General features: G+C 36.0%; 1 protein-coding gene across 1 annotated transcript; it reads left to right on the forward strand.

The window, feature by feature from the left end:
• The first annotated feature begins 1,558 nt into the window (after window positions 1–1,558).
• On the forward strand, window positions 1,559–2,545 carry LOC125833501 (uncharacterized). Its single transcript, XM_049512660.1, has 4 exons — window positions 1,559–1,648; window positions 1,725–1,885; window positions 2,008–2,131; window positions 2,390–2,545. The coding sequence occupies exons 1-4, from the start codon at window positions 1,559–1,561 to the stop codon at window positions 2,543–2,545; spliced, it is 531 nt and encodes a 176-aa protein (XP_049368617.1).
• The last annotated feature ends 13,665 nt before the right edge of the window (window positions 2,546–16,210 follow it).

Consider the following 16,210-nt stretch of genomic DNA (forward strand, 5'->3'; position numbering starts at 1 on the left):
TCGATTTTGGAGGCCTCCACATTGTAAAAGACGAAAATTAGTTCAAGTTTATATATTTTGTTTGTTAAATTGGCCAATGAAGAAATTACCGTCGATTTCCAAGGCCTTCCATGTTAATAAGACGAGTTTTTATTTTTAAGTTATTATTTGATTCATTTATTTTTATTCATATTTATTTATTACTAACACTTTTACTAAGTGTCTTTACAAGTATCCAGAGTTGCTTCCCATTGAAGCCATTCGAATGAAGTTCGAATTATATTACTTATGCATTGTCTTGTATATATATCGATGTTAGGCAAACCTTAGGTCGTCTCTTATATTATTGTTTTATTTTATTACTTGTGTATATTATTTTTATCTCTTCCTCAATTTGAAAAAATGAATTCAGTTGGGACCCATACTTGTGGATTTCGAAGGATGCTTAATACCTTCCCTTAGAAATAACTTGAACCCCTTATTTAGAATCTAATGGTTTCGTAGACATTTATAATTGGTTTCCTAGTTTTTCCTAAATTAGGTGGCGACTCCTTTAAAACTCATTTTTCCTTAAAATTCTTTTAAAATTGACTTAATTATTTATTTTTCGAGTCACCGCGACGTTTCTCCTTATTTAAATAAAGTAGGAATGTAAATAGGTACACTTATCTTAATTTAGTTAATTTTATCAGGAAAAGTTCATATTAGATTAACTAGTAGGATGTGTTTTCCATCACTTTGAATACCTGTAGTACTTTGATAGATTAAAAAGTTCATCAATTTCGCAGTCCAACTGAATTCATTTCTGTGTTCGTGGATCTTATATTTTTACTTTTATAGCACAAATTGTTGATAATAATCTGACTTGAATTTTATTATTTATAATGTTTTTACAATATCACATATCTTCTATAACTTTATTTTAATGTTTGAAAATACCCTTCGAATCATAGGAAAAAACCAACAAAACTGACACTTTGGGAGGATTTTATTGATCATGAGGGAGATAAACTTTTCAACCAACTTCATGATTACCCGATCATTCTTGCTAGGAGAATTGGGAAATCATCATCGGGTAAAAGTGCAAATAAATTTATATTTTTTCTTTTGGGAAAATATATGACATGATGAAACTAAAATCACATATTCAAATGCACGTAGGAACATCGAATAGATTCGTTGGTTTGACGAGTAAATTCAATACAACAATTGAAATCAATCCTCCATATCCATAGGCTGTCGAGTTAAGGACGTGGTAATATACATTTTTATTTAATGCATCGAAATTCCAGAATATTTTGAGATATAAAACACATATTTAATCTTACAATCACAAAGTTTTAAAATTTCACTTTTATTTCTTTTTTCATAATCTTTCTACAAGACATATATAATAAAATGAAGATAGTAGTATTCTTATTTGTTTTTGATAAATGTATGGACCGTAGACTTCTTTACAATCCTTTTTACAATTTTCAAAATGATACAAGTTTTTTGGATGAGCCAATATTAATAAATTTTCATAATTTTACTTGTTTATAGGATCAAAAGAATTGAAACAAAGTTTGTTGCTTATAAGATGAAAAGTACAACTCCAGTAGGCTCTATTATGTTGATTTCATTTGAGGATGAGGTTATATTTGTGGCTAACATCCAGGCACAACCTCCGGTAAGAACAACAAGTATATTATTCTATATTTTTAATTTTACAGTAAAAAATAATATTTGGTATATTGAATTTGAAGGGACAAGTATTTAATGTTGAGGTTGAATTGTCCCTTGCAAGTAAGGATCAACGCTTTAGTGTGTTAGCATGCTCAAATTGTAAGCAATTGTTCACGAGATATAACGTGCGAAGGGAAATCTACTGCACAAGTTGTCATCGTTCCACACATCTTATTCCTAGGTATATTTGCTCTTCTACAAAATTAATAATAACTAATTAAGATTATTTATTTTGTTTTTTCAAAGAAATAAATGTCTTAACTAACCATTATTTTTTTTAATTTTCATTAATTATCAAAACAGATGTCAATTCGAAGTTACTATTAAGGACAACAACGGTTTTGCAACAACTATTGTTTCGGATGAAATTGCAGAGAAAATGTTGCACCTCACTTCAGAAGAAATTTATGAAATTTGCTTCGTCAAGGTACATATTACTTTTTTGTCACCAAATAATCACAAAGAACTTGTTGTGATTTTGTATTTTCATTGTTACTTATTTCTTCTCTTGAATTTTGATTTGAAAATTCATGATCCTTACATATGCTATTGTTGTTGAACATCTTCTTTTATGGTAAAAATATCCGATCTCTTTCGATTTGTCTGTTCGCTTTATTTTCTTATTATTATATATATAAAATATTAATAATTTTTTATTATTAGTCAATTTTTTTCATTTTTTCAGAAAGAAACATTATTACTCCAAAATGTGGAAGATCAATTGAACGACAAGATATTCAACATTCAAATGAAAAGGCTATTTACAAAAAAAATGGATGCAATGCAAAAATTACCCATTTTGTCTTACCTGGAGAAACAAGATGTGATTATAAACCAATAGCATCTACGACAGTCAATGTTACAGATGCGAAAAAGCGCACAATTGAACATCTTAGTTCAGGGGAAAAAGAATATCCAAGCATGGCAAACAAATATAATTCTTCCACTCACAAACATAGCATGGAAATGAAAAATCCTCCCATGAAAAAGAATTAAAAGGTATTTGAATTATTTTGTACATTGTTTAAAACTTCATCTTTGAAATTGACTAATATAAATATGATTTACTTATCTTTGTATTTATTTTCTTTGAATTCGATTCAGTCCCTAGACACATTATCTTTTATTGTTTTGAATTGCAGTTGGAATATTTTTTCTGTGGTTCTCAAAGCAATCATTTTTTGCACTCTTTTGTTGCTGCCACTGAATGTCGTGTTTTGCAAGCTTTTGATGTTGCTATGTGGATTCTTTATGTTCTTGTTCTTTTCTGGAAATTGAAAATATTTTCTCCTGTGATAGAAGGTTAGTTAAAAGTTATCTTTTTATAGAAACTCCATTTATCAACTTAAATGAAAATATATTCTTTGTGGTGTTATAGTTATTGTTATCGCTGAAGACTATTGTGTTCATTTTTAGTTCCTAAAAGATTATGTAACTTTCCTCTATTGATCTTGTTGGAATAACCACCTTAAACTGATAGAATCAAAAACTACAATAATGAAATAGCAGTTAGTAATTAAAAACTTGTGAAATCAAACCTGTTTGGTAGAATGTTTGCCTATTTTGATTTATATGACTATTAGACCAGTCACTTCAGTGATTTCTCCTTGGTTATTTGTTTGAGTTTTCCTGATGGCTTACATTGATCATAGGGGAAGGCTTTTTGATTCTTGCTTTAAAGAGTCAAAATCAAAGGCTAGCTCAGAACTGCACCTTTCTCAGCCTCAGACAATCAGTTTTTGTTGTATCTCCACCCTTGTAACAATATGTCATGTAGATAACCCTGCTCCCAATCATTGAGGAGAAATACCATCATATCTATGAACTTCCTTTACCTCAAAATTTTTGCATTGATATGATTATAATGATTTTCAGATCTATGATAGAGAAGATCAAAAAAGAGAATCTAAATACACTTCCCAACCCCATCAGTTCTTAGCAGTCTGTCACGACCCAAGCCTAGGGCCTAGACGTGACCGGCGAATGGGGAACCCGAAGGAACCCCAAACAAGCCTCATAGCGTATCATTACACATCCTTGGTCGCGGAAGCAATTAAAATGACCATAAGCGATAAGCATAATCAAGGGGAAATCGGGACTAAGGGAGCAAGAGAAAAAAAAGGGAATGATACATAAATACCATAGATGAGTCAAGCTCAAGCATAATACACAACTTGTCCAACACCACCTCTAACCATGGGTACTTAGCAGGGGCCAAGACAAACTACCGGGCTCACCCTCATAGTCAATACATAACAAAAAAGGAAAAATCTTATACATAGCAAGAGATCATAAGCAACGTCCCCGGAATGGAGGACTCACCAATAACCTCGATAGAAAATCATATTAGCCACGCGGAGGAGGATGGTCAAGCGGTGCTCCGGTCCCTACATAGTGACATCATGTAGGCATAGAGTATGCATTAGTACGTTTGAATCTACTAAGTATATAGGATGCAATGCAATGCAACAATAGATGGACATCATAGGCAAAATGCATAATCATACCCGATAGATAGCATATTAATGAGATGATATGTATAATGATGCTTACATAAAAATCATATTTAGTGGGGCGTCGTACATGTATGGCGAGTGACCATCAATATAGTATTTCCAAGGCCTACCACCCCCTTGGAGAGGCGAAAGAGGTACAAACCCCTCAATGTGGTTACCCGGGCCTACCACCCCCCGAGCTAGGGACAAAGGTACAAACCCCTCGATATGGTTATACGAGCCTACTACCCCCCGTAGTAGGAAAACAAGGTACCAACCCCTCGATACAGTTACCCGGGCCTACAACCTCCCGAGCTAAGCTTGGTCGACTCACAACACTTATATAGAGAAAATCATATACATGTGTCCATTTCATCATCATTTCAGTAATTATATAACCATCCGACTCATAGGACGTACATTGGACCTTCCATTTCCTAAGAATTCTATAAATGGGCATTTTATCAAACACATGGTGGGCTACTGTTCATGTAAATAAAATCATGTATTTCAAGAGTACTAAGTCCAACCAATTCCAAAATCCATATAAATCAGCCCACCAACAACATACATATATATAAATCAACCTTCATAATTTGATCATGGAAGCATGAAAACCATAAACATCACATAATAATTTCATTTCATGATAATATGCAAAATAGACCATAATAGGGTGTGTAGTAGTAATTCCATACTTCAAGAGTTCAAAAATAACCATAAGGACCCATAAACTTGAAGTAGTAATAGAGGATAAATGGTTGGACTTGTGGAAAGGAAGGTTTCCACAATCAAACCCACATACCTCAACTTTGGAGAATCCTTGATGAAGATTGGAATGGAGAATTGAAGCTTGAGATTGAGTCTTGAATCCGGAATTAGAGCTTGAGATGTTTGAATTTGGTTGAGGATCTTGGTGGAATTTTGGAGAGGGCTTTGAAGTAAAAAAAAAAAGACTAAGTATGGGACATATCCCCTTTTTATAAAAAAAAACGTCCCCAACCCGCCTCAAAAAAATAGCTCACTGGAAATTGCAAATCTGCACAGACAAGTTTTACGAAAATGGTCATAACTCCCTCATCCTAACTCGGAATGAGGTGAAACCAAGTGCGTTGGAAAGCTAACTCAAAGAGCTTTAATTTAATAGGTTGTGGCTCTTCCAGTTCCTTGTGTGCTAAGAGATATGCCCCTTTAAAGTTGACCCTCCAAATCGCATTTTTTGCGATTTTCGAATTTTGATACGGTTGCTCTAAAATTCGGGTTAGACCCATTTCCCACTCAATTTGACCCCATGAATAAGAATATGAAGTCGAATTTCCGAAATCATGCACAGATTTTGAGATATATGGAAATTACAATTATAGGTGTTTCCGAAGCACATTTTCGGGCATTTTTGGGGTCGTTTCACAGTCGCTTCCTCACATTCCTACATCATCTTTCTTGTTAGCTTGGAGCCTTGGACTATAAACCTGTCAATGAGTCTGCTAGAGGCCTGCTTAATCAGAAATAAAATGTTGCAAGTCGAAGATCTTGGTCCCCAACTCATTCTATAATTGAAAATTTTAAGCGATAGAGGTACCGCCTGCCCCCATCTTTGGGGTCAGAAAATCTTGCTGTAACCTTTTGTTATAAAATTCACTTTTGTTCAATGGGAAGGAAAGAATATTGAAGGTTGGGTAAGGTCTGCGTACATCCTACCCTCCCAATCTTCACCTGTGGGATTGCACTGGATATGTTATTGTTGGGAAGGAAATATTATGTGAGTTTGTTGAGAGTTAAATGTCTTGGCCATGTGATTTATAGTGATTCTGTTATTAGCGATACATTGTTTCCTGTTATTTTTAGTGCCTATATTATAAGTGTTAGATTGTATTATTTATAGATCCTAGACTTGCTAACAGATATATCATGTGTTGTATAAGTTAAGTGATTCTGTGCTGACATTTAATCCCTCAATTTTAATGTAACAGGTGATTTTGATCAAATATGGTCCAGAAGATCCAAGCATGAAAGATGCGTCTGTTTTTGTCTAATTTAAAATAGTATGTAAATGTATGTAATTAACACTCCCACATATGGAAATGTTAAACTATGTAAGTATCTCACTTCAACATTCAGTAGTATGACATTCACATGAATATATAATGAACAAATTTGGCAGCTATAATGTGTTTAAATTAGTAATTTTTCTCATTGAAATATATTTTAGGTTCATTATAAATTATACGTTGGGACCGTGTTGTTACTCCATCCATTACTGTCACTACTTTTCTAGATTTGATATCCTATTGTTTTAAATCGAAATGTGCAGGGAAAGTAGCCACAAGGATTTCTGGCTAACATGTATTTGTATGTATGACTGGTATTAACAATTGAAGAACAATTGAAGAGTATTTAGAAGATACATGTCTGCACTAAAGTTGTTTGTGGAGTGGGAGAAATTAGTTATATTATTGCACTTTAAAGTTCATGTGTTTTAAATCTATTAGATCTGCCATTTGTAAAAGATACATGTGGCTGTAAAGCAGGATAACTGATGCAATGATCTGTTAACTTTTACACTATATACTCTTATTATGTCATTTAACTACATCAACCATTTATTTGAATTTTATGTCTCAATTCCCAAGCTGATGTCTTTATTATTCTATCTAATGTGTTTTTCAATTTTATGGCTGAAATTCATGGGTGATATGAAGATTTATATAGGCCAAACACATAAACAGATCCCTAAACTTGTTGAGGTTTTCCCCTTAGGTACCTCAACTACGCCATTTTCCTATTGAACCCTTGAACCACCCATAATTTGTTCCTTTTAAACACTGTGGGCTATGTGGCACAAAACTTCCGCAAATTTTTTTTGTTGATTGTGCGCGTGAGATCTACCTTTCCCACATGGAAATTGCAACCAATCAAACTTCAATCCATTTACACGTCAGCGCCACATAATCATTTCCCAAACCTAAAAACCTAAAGCCCCTTCATTTCCCCCCAAAACACTTTTGACTTGAAGAATAATAAGAAATCGATGAACAAGATAACTTCGACATTGGAACTTGATGATTAAGAAGAAATCAATGAAGAAGAGATATATTCTGATGAGCAACTCCAACTTAATGATGAAGAGAAATAAAAGAGGATAAATAAGAGAAAAATGGGAGAAATTAGGGTTAAAAGGGGAAGAGGAGCGTTGGTGGGTGGTTCAGGAATCCACATCAGCGCCTTCAAAACGTCTTCACGCGCTCAAGTAACTTGAGATCATATTTTGTGCCACAACAGCCCACAGTGTTCAAAAGGAACAAATTATGGGTGGTTCTAGGGTTCGATAGGAAAATGGCGTAGTTGAGGTACCTGAGGGGAAAAACCCTACAAGTTTAGGGACCTGTTTATGAGTTCCGCCATTTATATAAAAAAATAACAGATTACTGACTGATTTGAGTTCACATTTTCTGGAATTGAACTATTTTTTCTTATCATTAAAAGAAGCTCTTTACGATAGATGTTAATTATAGGTGAAATAGAACTCACAACATTAGGAAGCTAGACTACCTGTTCATTAGCAAACTATATATATTGTTACACCAAACTGTTATACCTTTGGCATGAGAATCAAAGTTAATTATAGCAAGTTGTTTTATGTAGTATTTTTTTTATTCATTTAATTTTTAAAGAATAACAACGAACTGTGCTTTACATGTAGATTTTCTATAGTGCATTCAATATCTATGTAATAATAATCGATTGCCTTCTTATAATGTATATATTGGTAAACTTTGAATAAGGATACTAAATTGTGAATGTTTGCCCAACTTAATATTGAACTAATTGTTGAAACTTGAAAGAAAAATAATAGTGCCTCTCGCTGGTATCTTATTCCATGTGGATTCTTTTATTGTGCAAATGAAGAAATATGATTCGTTACTAAAATGATGGACATTGTGTTTTTTTAAAATTACGATTATTTAAAAATATTTTTTACTACGTTGGATCTCAAATATATTTCATAGTAAATTAAACAGAAGTAAAATTATGATAAAATTTTAAACGTTGGGCCTCTGCTTAGCACAGGCAACACTCATCTAGTTTCATTTATACCTTTTTATGTCCCCACAAAGCACAAATAAATATTTACTAGTACTTCAGCAAAATAATAATAATATTTTTTTTTACTAGTAATAGCCAATTTATATCAAATTAAAAATATTTTGTCTCCCAAAAAAAATAAATAGCCTGAAGCAGGCACATTGTAAGAAGAGAAGTTGATACGTTCCCTCAATTTTTTCGCCTTTACTGTAAACTCAGAAAGAATGTACAAAACGAAGCTACAAGAGCTTTGCCATCAGTTCGAATGGAATTTGCCGGAGTACGCGACGGAGAAAGACGGCCCTGATCACAACCCTCGTTTCACAGCCACTGTTATAGTGAATGGAGTCTCCTTTGAGTCGCCCAAGGACCAATGCCGTTCTTCCAAAGAAGCCCAAAATCATGCTGCCCATTTCGCCTATGACCATTTCATTCTTCCTCAACCCATTCTCTTCTCACCGCACAACCTTCCTTCACCTGCTCTATTACCCACTTCTCTTGGTTAGTTCCTTAATCATTCTATTTTAAATACCCTTTGTTATGTTTATCACTGATTTGCTACTAATTTCTTTGTTTTTGAATTGCTCTGATGAACTTTTGGGTGTTGTTTGCTGTTGTACTTCATGCATAAGTTATTGTACTTTTTACTCAACTTATTGAACATCGAACTTTTATTTCCCAATATAGACCACTCATTTTATTTCAACAATTTACTTGCTCTGTTTAAACTGGTTGAGTTCAATAGTCCAAGTAAATTAACATTTGAAAAAATGAATCTTTTAGTCAGAAGGTGGGTTTCATAAGTAAACCAATATTGAAAAATAATTTGAATTTTGTAGGAAATATCTACATGGTAAAAAGTCGGACCTCCATTTTCCATGAATCTAGGGAGTGGAGGAGCTCGAGTAGAGAGAAATGTGGAATTTTTGGACAATCCCAGATATAGAAATAGGATATTAAGTTGGGTGAGATGACAACAACAACAACAACAATATATCCGGTGTAATTCCACAAAGTGGGGTATGGGGAGGGTAGGAGTATGCAGAACATACCTTGAAGGTAAAGAGGCTGTTTTTGATAGATCTACAACTCAAGAAAAAGAAATAGTCCAAAGCAGTATGGAAAAAAGAAATTACAGAAGTGAAGAAGTCATGGAAAAATACTATGGACAACATGACAAATCATCTTGAACAGTAATCACAACAAGATAATACGATAATCAAAGTATAATAAACAACAAATAGTAACCAAATTCAAGGGACATATAGTAGGTTGGGGGTGAGATGGGAGTATCTTTATTTATTTTATTATGTTATTAATATTTGACAAGAGTTGAATATGTTAATTGGGGTTTATTTTTTGTGATAGTGATTACTCCTGGTACCAAGTTGTTTTCTTTTCATTTTTTTGTTTCGCATATTAACCGAATGAACTTTGACCATAATGAATTTGGTAGCTTGCTGATATTTTGAAATGATGAAATCTTTTGAGTTATAACATCATGTAGTTTCTACATCTCTAATTATTGTTATTTATTGGGGGATTTATTCATGTCCGATGTGGTGCAAAATATAAAAGGTTTCTCGCATCATGGACGGATGAGGGTAAAAAAAACTAGTCCATGAGAGTTGGATCTGGGTAGGTAGCTAAAACATAGATACTTTGACAGGGAAGCCATGGAATTAGTGGATACCCTACAAAGGAGGAGAGTTGATATTGCATTCCTACAGGAAGTTAAATGGACAGGGAAAAAGGCTAGAGAAATAGGTAACATGGGTTATAAACTTCTGGTCAATGAACTGCAAAAAAGACAGAACCTAGAAGCTAGTCTTTGTTGTCAAACAAAGTGTAATAGAGAGTCTTCCCACAGTTAATCTGGGATTGCCATCAGGAGCAAAACATAAGGCAGGTCCTATATGGCAGGGATGCGTGGTTCTATGGCAAGGGGACAAAGAATGTAGAACATTTAACTTAGTCAAATGGAACTCTTTCATCACAAAGAATGGATGAGGTTTGGGTATCAAGAATCTAAAAATGCAAAATAGGAGCCATGTTACCATTGTCACACACACAAAAAAAGCAAAATAGGGGCCTCTCAATGAAATGGCTATTGAGATTCAATGGTGAAGAAATTCCTTTATGGAGAAATGCCATCACAACAAAGTATGGACAAATGATTTCCACACAATGCAGATGTTGGCAACGAATCTAGGATGCCAAGTTGCCTCCCTACCCACAAGCTACTTGGGAGCAAAGAATGAGGAGCTAGAAGTCTGGAATTCAGTGTTGGAGAGATGTGACAAGAAGCTAGCAAGATGGAAGAGTCAATATTTACCTTAGGAGGCAGATTGACACTTATCAAATCTGTGATGGATGCACTACCCACATATATGGTGATCCTGTTCCGGATACTATAGATCATTGAAAAGAAGATCAACCAATTGAGAAGGACCTTCTTGTGGCAAGGAAATAAGAGAGTGGAGGCTTCAACCTTGTGAAATGGGATGCCATAACTCTTAACCGAAAGCAAGGGGGTTTCGGCATGAAGAAACTCAGCTTGCACAACAATTATCTGTTACAAAAGTGGCTGTGAATATTTTGCATAGAAGATATGACTTTATGGATAAGGTTCATCATAGAGATGTTTGGGCTCTTTAACCTCTGGACAACTGAGGAAGTTTATAGAACTTTTGGCTATAGTGTGTGGAAAATCATCAGAAGGCTATGGCTCCAGTTCAACACCAACATATCATTCAAAATGGAGAATGGTATGAAAACACAGTGCTGGTTTGAGCACTGGATATGTGAAGACTATCTAAATACCACTTTCCTAGACCCTGCAGAAAAGTGACAGTGTCTTCCAGCTATGGAGTCCACATGTTGGAATCTCACTTGTAGAAGAGCTTTAAATGACTGGGAGGTGGGTAGAATAGCAAATCTGCTATGGACTCTGAACTCTTTCCCAGGTGTCTCCTTCGCCCATGACAAACCTCTTTGGAAGCTACATTGTAAGTGTGTCTTTACAGTTAAATCTTTTTTTTTTTTTTTGCTAAAGTAATCAAATCATGTTAGAAAAGCATCTAGAAGATGCAAGGTTACAAGAGAGCAAAAGAAACTGCTTCAAACAAAACATGAAGCTACCTTACCTGTAAAACAGCCAAAAAATTCCCTGAATATTCTACTAAGCTAAAGTCAAGGAGCTAACAAAATCCAAAAAGTTATCCACACTATTTACGGGGGAAAGGAAGTGCCAACTGAATAAGCATTCCAAACATCTTGCCTTGAGGGTGCTAATAGGAGTCGAGATTCCATCAAAACATCTGCTATTTCTCTCCTTCCAGAGACACCAAAATATAACTGCTGGAATCATTCTTCAGATTCTTTTGACGGTTTTGACACCTCTCCACAATGACCAACTCGCATAGGCATCTTTCATGGAGAAGGGTTAAGGGTATTACTCATTGGAGCCCACATATAGAGTAGAATAAGTGCCATAAGTCGGCTGCTGCAGGGTAGTGCAAAAAGAGATGGTTTGCAGTTTCATTATCTTGCTTACACATGAAACATCTGTTGATGAGAATTATTCCTTTCCTCCTGAGACTGTCTTGCGTTAGGCAAGCCTCTCTAAGAGTAGTGTTTTGAAAGGCGAGCACCTTATCGCCTTTGGCGAGAGGCGAGGCAAGGCGAGGCCTCATCGCTTATTACTGGCGAGGCAAGGCGAGGTCAAAAAGGTGAATGGCAACAAGGTGTCGCCCCCCCCTTTTTTTTTAGAAGGCCTGATTTAATAATTAAAAGGCAATATTAGGGTTTTATTTGGTGTTTTGGCAAACCTGCGAGGCTGCGACTCTCTTCGCTTCTCCTTCGTGACTCTCTATTAGGGTTCTTTCTTCTTCAGTTCTTCAGTTTGAGACCTTACCTGCTTAGGTACGTTTTCAGCTCCTTTTTTTTTCTTTTTCTGTTCTTCTCTTCTTCTTTCATATGCATTCAGCACAACAGTGTGCAGTGTGCATTCTCTGTTTCTTTATGCTCTGTTTTTTATTTCTGGAGCTACTGACTGCAATCTACCTATATTTTAAATATATGTTATTGCTATTGAGATTTTAGATATTTATATGTGCAATTAAATATTTTAAGTTTTTGGTTTTAATTGGCCCCTCAATTCAAAAAGGCGAGCACCTCGCTGCGAGGCGAGGCAGACCCTTGTCGCCTTTTGTCGCCTTTTGCCATCCAAAACACTTCTCCGAGGGCAGTTCAAGTGAAGCAGGAGACTTCAAGAGGCTGCCTAGTTCTCCAATTATGTTTCCAAGGCTAGTCCTTAAGGATGCCATTTTGAGAGCTCCAGTAGTTGTAACTCTCCTTCAAGTGTAAATCCCATCCTTCGATTTGCCCCAAAGGATTCTGTCTGGGACTTCCCCCACCATAGAGCTTTCTCCCAATGTTTCTAGTAGTTTGAGGAAGTCATTAATTTCCCAGTTTTGCAAGTTTCTTCTGAAAGTTGGACGCCATTAGTTGTTGTCTCTGTACTGAGCAATTGTGACTTCCTTGTTCGACGCTATCCGAGACAATGTGGGAAAAGAATCTTTCAGTAAAGTGTCCCCAAGCCATCTGTCTATACTCTAGCCAGAATCTAATCTTAAGCCCATTCCCTGCTTTGAAAGAGACATTTTGTAAGTAATCTTCCTGAAGACTACTGAAACATTAGTCTGTCTTTCACAAAAGCTTTGCCGTGGAAACTAATCTGAAAGATCAAAATTCCCCTAAAAGTTTCCTGTTTTGCTTGTACAACAATTGTCTATTACAAAAGTGGCTCTGGAAATTTGCATAGAAGAAATGACTATATGGAAAAGGTTCATGATAGAGAAGTTTGGGCTCCTTAACCACTGGACATTTGAGGAAATTGATGGAACTTTTGGCTGTAGTATGTGGAAAATCATCAGAAGGCTATGGCCCCAGTTCAGCACCAACATATCCTTCAAAGTAGGGAATGGTGTGAAAACACAGTTCTGGAATGAGCATTGGATAGGTGAAGACTGTCTAAAGGCCACTTTCCCAGACCTTTACAATCTCAATCTACTGAAAAGTTACAGAGTCCAGATATGGAGTGATGGAGTCCACAGGTTGGAATCTCATTTTTTAAAGAACTTTCAATGACTGGGAGGTGGATGTAATAGCAAATATTCTACGGACTCTGAACTCTTTTCCAGGTGTTTCCTTGGGTCATGTCAAACTTCCTTGGAAGCTGCATTGTTAGGGTGTATTTACAGCTAAATCTTGTTACTGGAACAAAAACATTAGTCTGTTTTTCACAATAACTTGGCCCTGGAAACATCTGGAAGATCAAAATTCCCCTAAAAGTTTCCTGTTTAGCTTGGTGGGTGATCAGAAAAGCTTGTCTAACCCATGAAGTTTTACAGCAAAGAGGTTTACAGATTGGTGTTTTTTGTGTGACAAGGAAGTAGGATTTAATGATTATCCTTTCTTACACTGTAAAACAACTGCAATTATGTGGATCATGTGCTCGTGTATGCTAGTATTGAGCTGGATAGTGCCCAAGCTACTTTGGAAATGCTGAACAACTCGGAAACAATTGGAAGAAGAGACATAGAGGAAGACTGGTGGAAGTTGACCCCAGCCTATATTTGGTGGACTATATGGAAAGTAAGAAATGCAAGATGTTTTGGAGGCAAAAAGTAAAAACACCAGGAAAATCAAAATGAACTGCATCATCCTTCTTTGTTTTTTTGTGTAAAGTGTAAACAAGATATGGTGGGGATATAGACATGTTAGTTGATTTCCTAGGGAAACTGTAAAGTCTATAGACTAGTCTAGATGGTTTTTGTCTTGCCCAGTGTGGGTTGTAAGTGAACATCTCATTAGTTTTTGGATGATGTATTTTTGTGAATACAAAATTACCTTTATCTCAAGAAAGAAGACTTGCAAAATTTTTCCGACTTCTTAGTTCTTTCCGCTTTTTCTTGTTTGAACTACAATAATGGTCAAGTGTTGTGGAGGGAACATGGTAATGTTTCATTCATAGTCCATTCATGATATGTTGCTCACAAGTCACAGGTTCTAATCGGATTTTTTATGGTCCATCTAAGAAAATAAGGAAAAATAACCGGGGATCAGGAACATGAAGAAACAAAACAAAAGCCTAATGTCAAAATGGCTTTGGAAGTTTATGACAGGAGAGAATATGCTATGGAGAGAGGTGATCAGGGCAAAATATGAAATGGAGTATAAGTGGATGACAAAGATGGTAACTACACCATATGGATGTGGTATCTGGTGATCAATAAGAAATCTTTGGCCTCTGTTTCTTTCTAGAATCAGATTCCAGGTGGGTAATGGAATGAAGGTGTCATTTTGGGAGGACAGATGGATAGCCCTAAGAACCCTGAAACAATTATTCCCAGACTTATTTACACGAAGCCTTCAACAAAATGCAACTGTGGCTGAAATGTGGACAGGACAGGGGTGGAACTTACATCTTAGGAGGAATCTAAATGATTGGGAGATGGGGAACATAGTGGCCTTCCATGATACAATAGCACAATTTAGCAATCTGACTAGGGAAGAAGACAAGGTTGTGTGGAAGATTGGTAGCAAAGGGGTTTTCAGTGTCAAGTCAGCTTACAAAGATCTTAATCAATCAAATTCAAATGATAGGATGGAGCTCTGGCCATGACAGATGATATGGAGACCTAAAATCCCATACAAGGTAAACTGTTTCACATGGTTACTAGCAAAGGAAGCAGTGCTGACACAAGAGAATATAAAGAAGAGGAAGTTCCAACTAAAAGATGCTATTTGTGTGAGGAACAGGCAGAGACAGTCAACCATCTCTTCTTGCATTGCAAATGGACAGATCAATTATGGAGAATTTTCAGCAGCCTTAGAAAGATCACTTGGGTGAAACCAAGAAACATAGTACACTCCTAAATTGTTGGATCAATATTGGCAACACTACAATTAAGGAGGAGAGATGGAGGATTGTCCCAGCTTGTATATGGTGGACAGTGTGGAAAGAAAGGAATCAAAGATGTTTTGAGGGCAAGAAGAACAATTTGCAGAATTTCAAGATGAATTGTATAGCTCTTTATTATTTTTGGTGTAAACAGAAAGTCTTAGTACAGGCAGAAGAACTTTTTGATGTTTTAGACTATTTGTGAATAAAGCACAGATGGAGTCAGTCTAGTTTGTAATACTTTTGGAGGGGGGCTACTTTGATGTAGTATACCTGTGGATAAATAGAAGAAAAAGTTACCATTCTCAAAAAAAAAAAGCACTAACAAAAGTTATGTGTTTGATTACGAAAGAAGCATGCTTGACTCGAGATAATCTGCAAAGAAGAGGAATACATGTAACAAATAGATGCTACATGTGTTGTGTTAGAGTGGGTAAAAGCCCCACATTGGTTGGGGAATGGACTGGTGATCTCTTTATATGGACTTGGGCAATTCTCCCCTCTTGAGCTAGCTTTTGAGGTTGAGTTAGGCCCAGGTGCCATATCTTCACGTGGTATGAGAGCATTGGTGAGAACAAACAAGTCCCTGTTGGTCAATTTCCGGTGGCTGTTGGGTCTGATTTGTGTCAATTATTTTTAATTTTTCTTTCTATGGCTGTTGCGCGAAAACCAACCCCACCACGAGGCTCGGAAAGCTCCCGCAACCAAACCGCAGCCAGAATCACCGGAAAATCTCACCCCACGCGCCGATAGAAGGTGGCAGTTTCCAGCGAGATCTAGCTCACGCGCCGGCGCGTGAGGGCTGTTCCGATCAATTTTTTTGAGAAATTTTTTGTCTGTTGAAGTCATCCATCCATTCCAACCAGTTCCGACCAGACGCCTAAATCAGTCAACCACCTTTTTCTACATTGCCCTACAACTTCTTTGATCTAATAGATATCCCTTAATTTTTTGGGTATGA

The sequence above is a fragment of the Solanum verrucosum genome, unplaced genomic scaffold (genome assembly GCF_900185275.1).
Source record: "Solanum verrucosum unplaced genomic scaffold, falcon-dt-bn FXZP01000186.1, whole genome shotgun sequence".
NCBI lineage: Eukaryota > Viridiplantae > Streptophyta > Magnoliopsida > Solanales > Solanaceae > Solanum > Solanum verrucosum.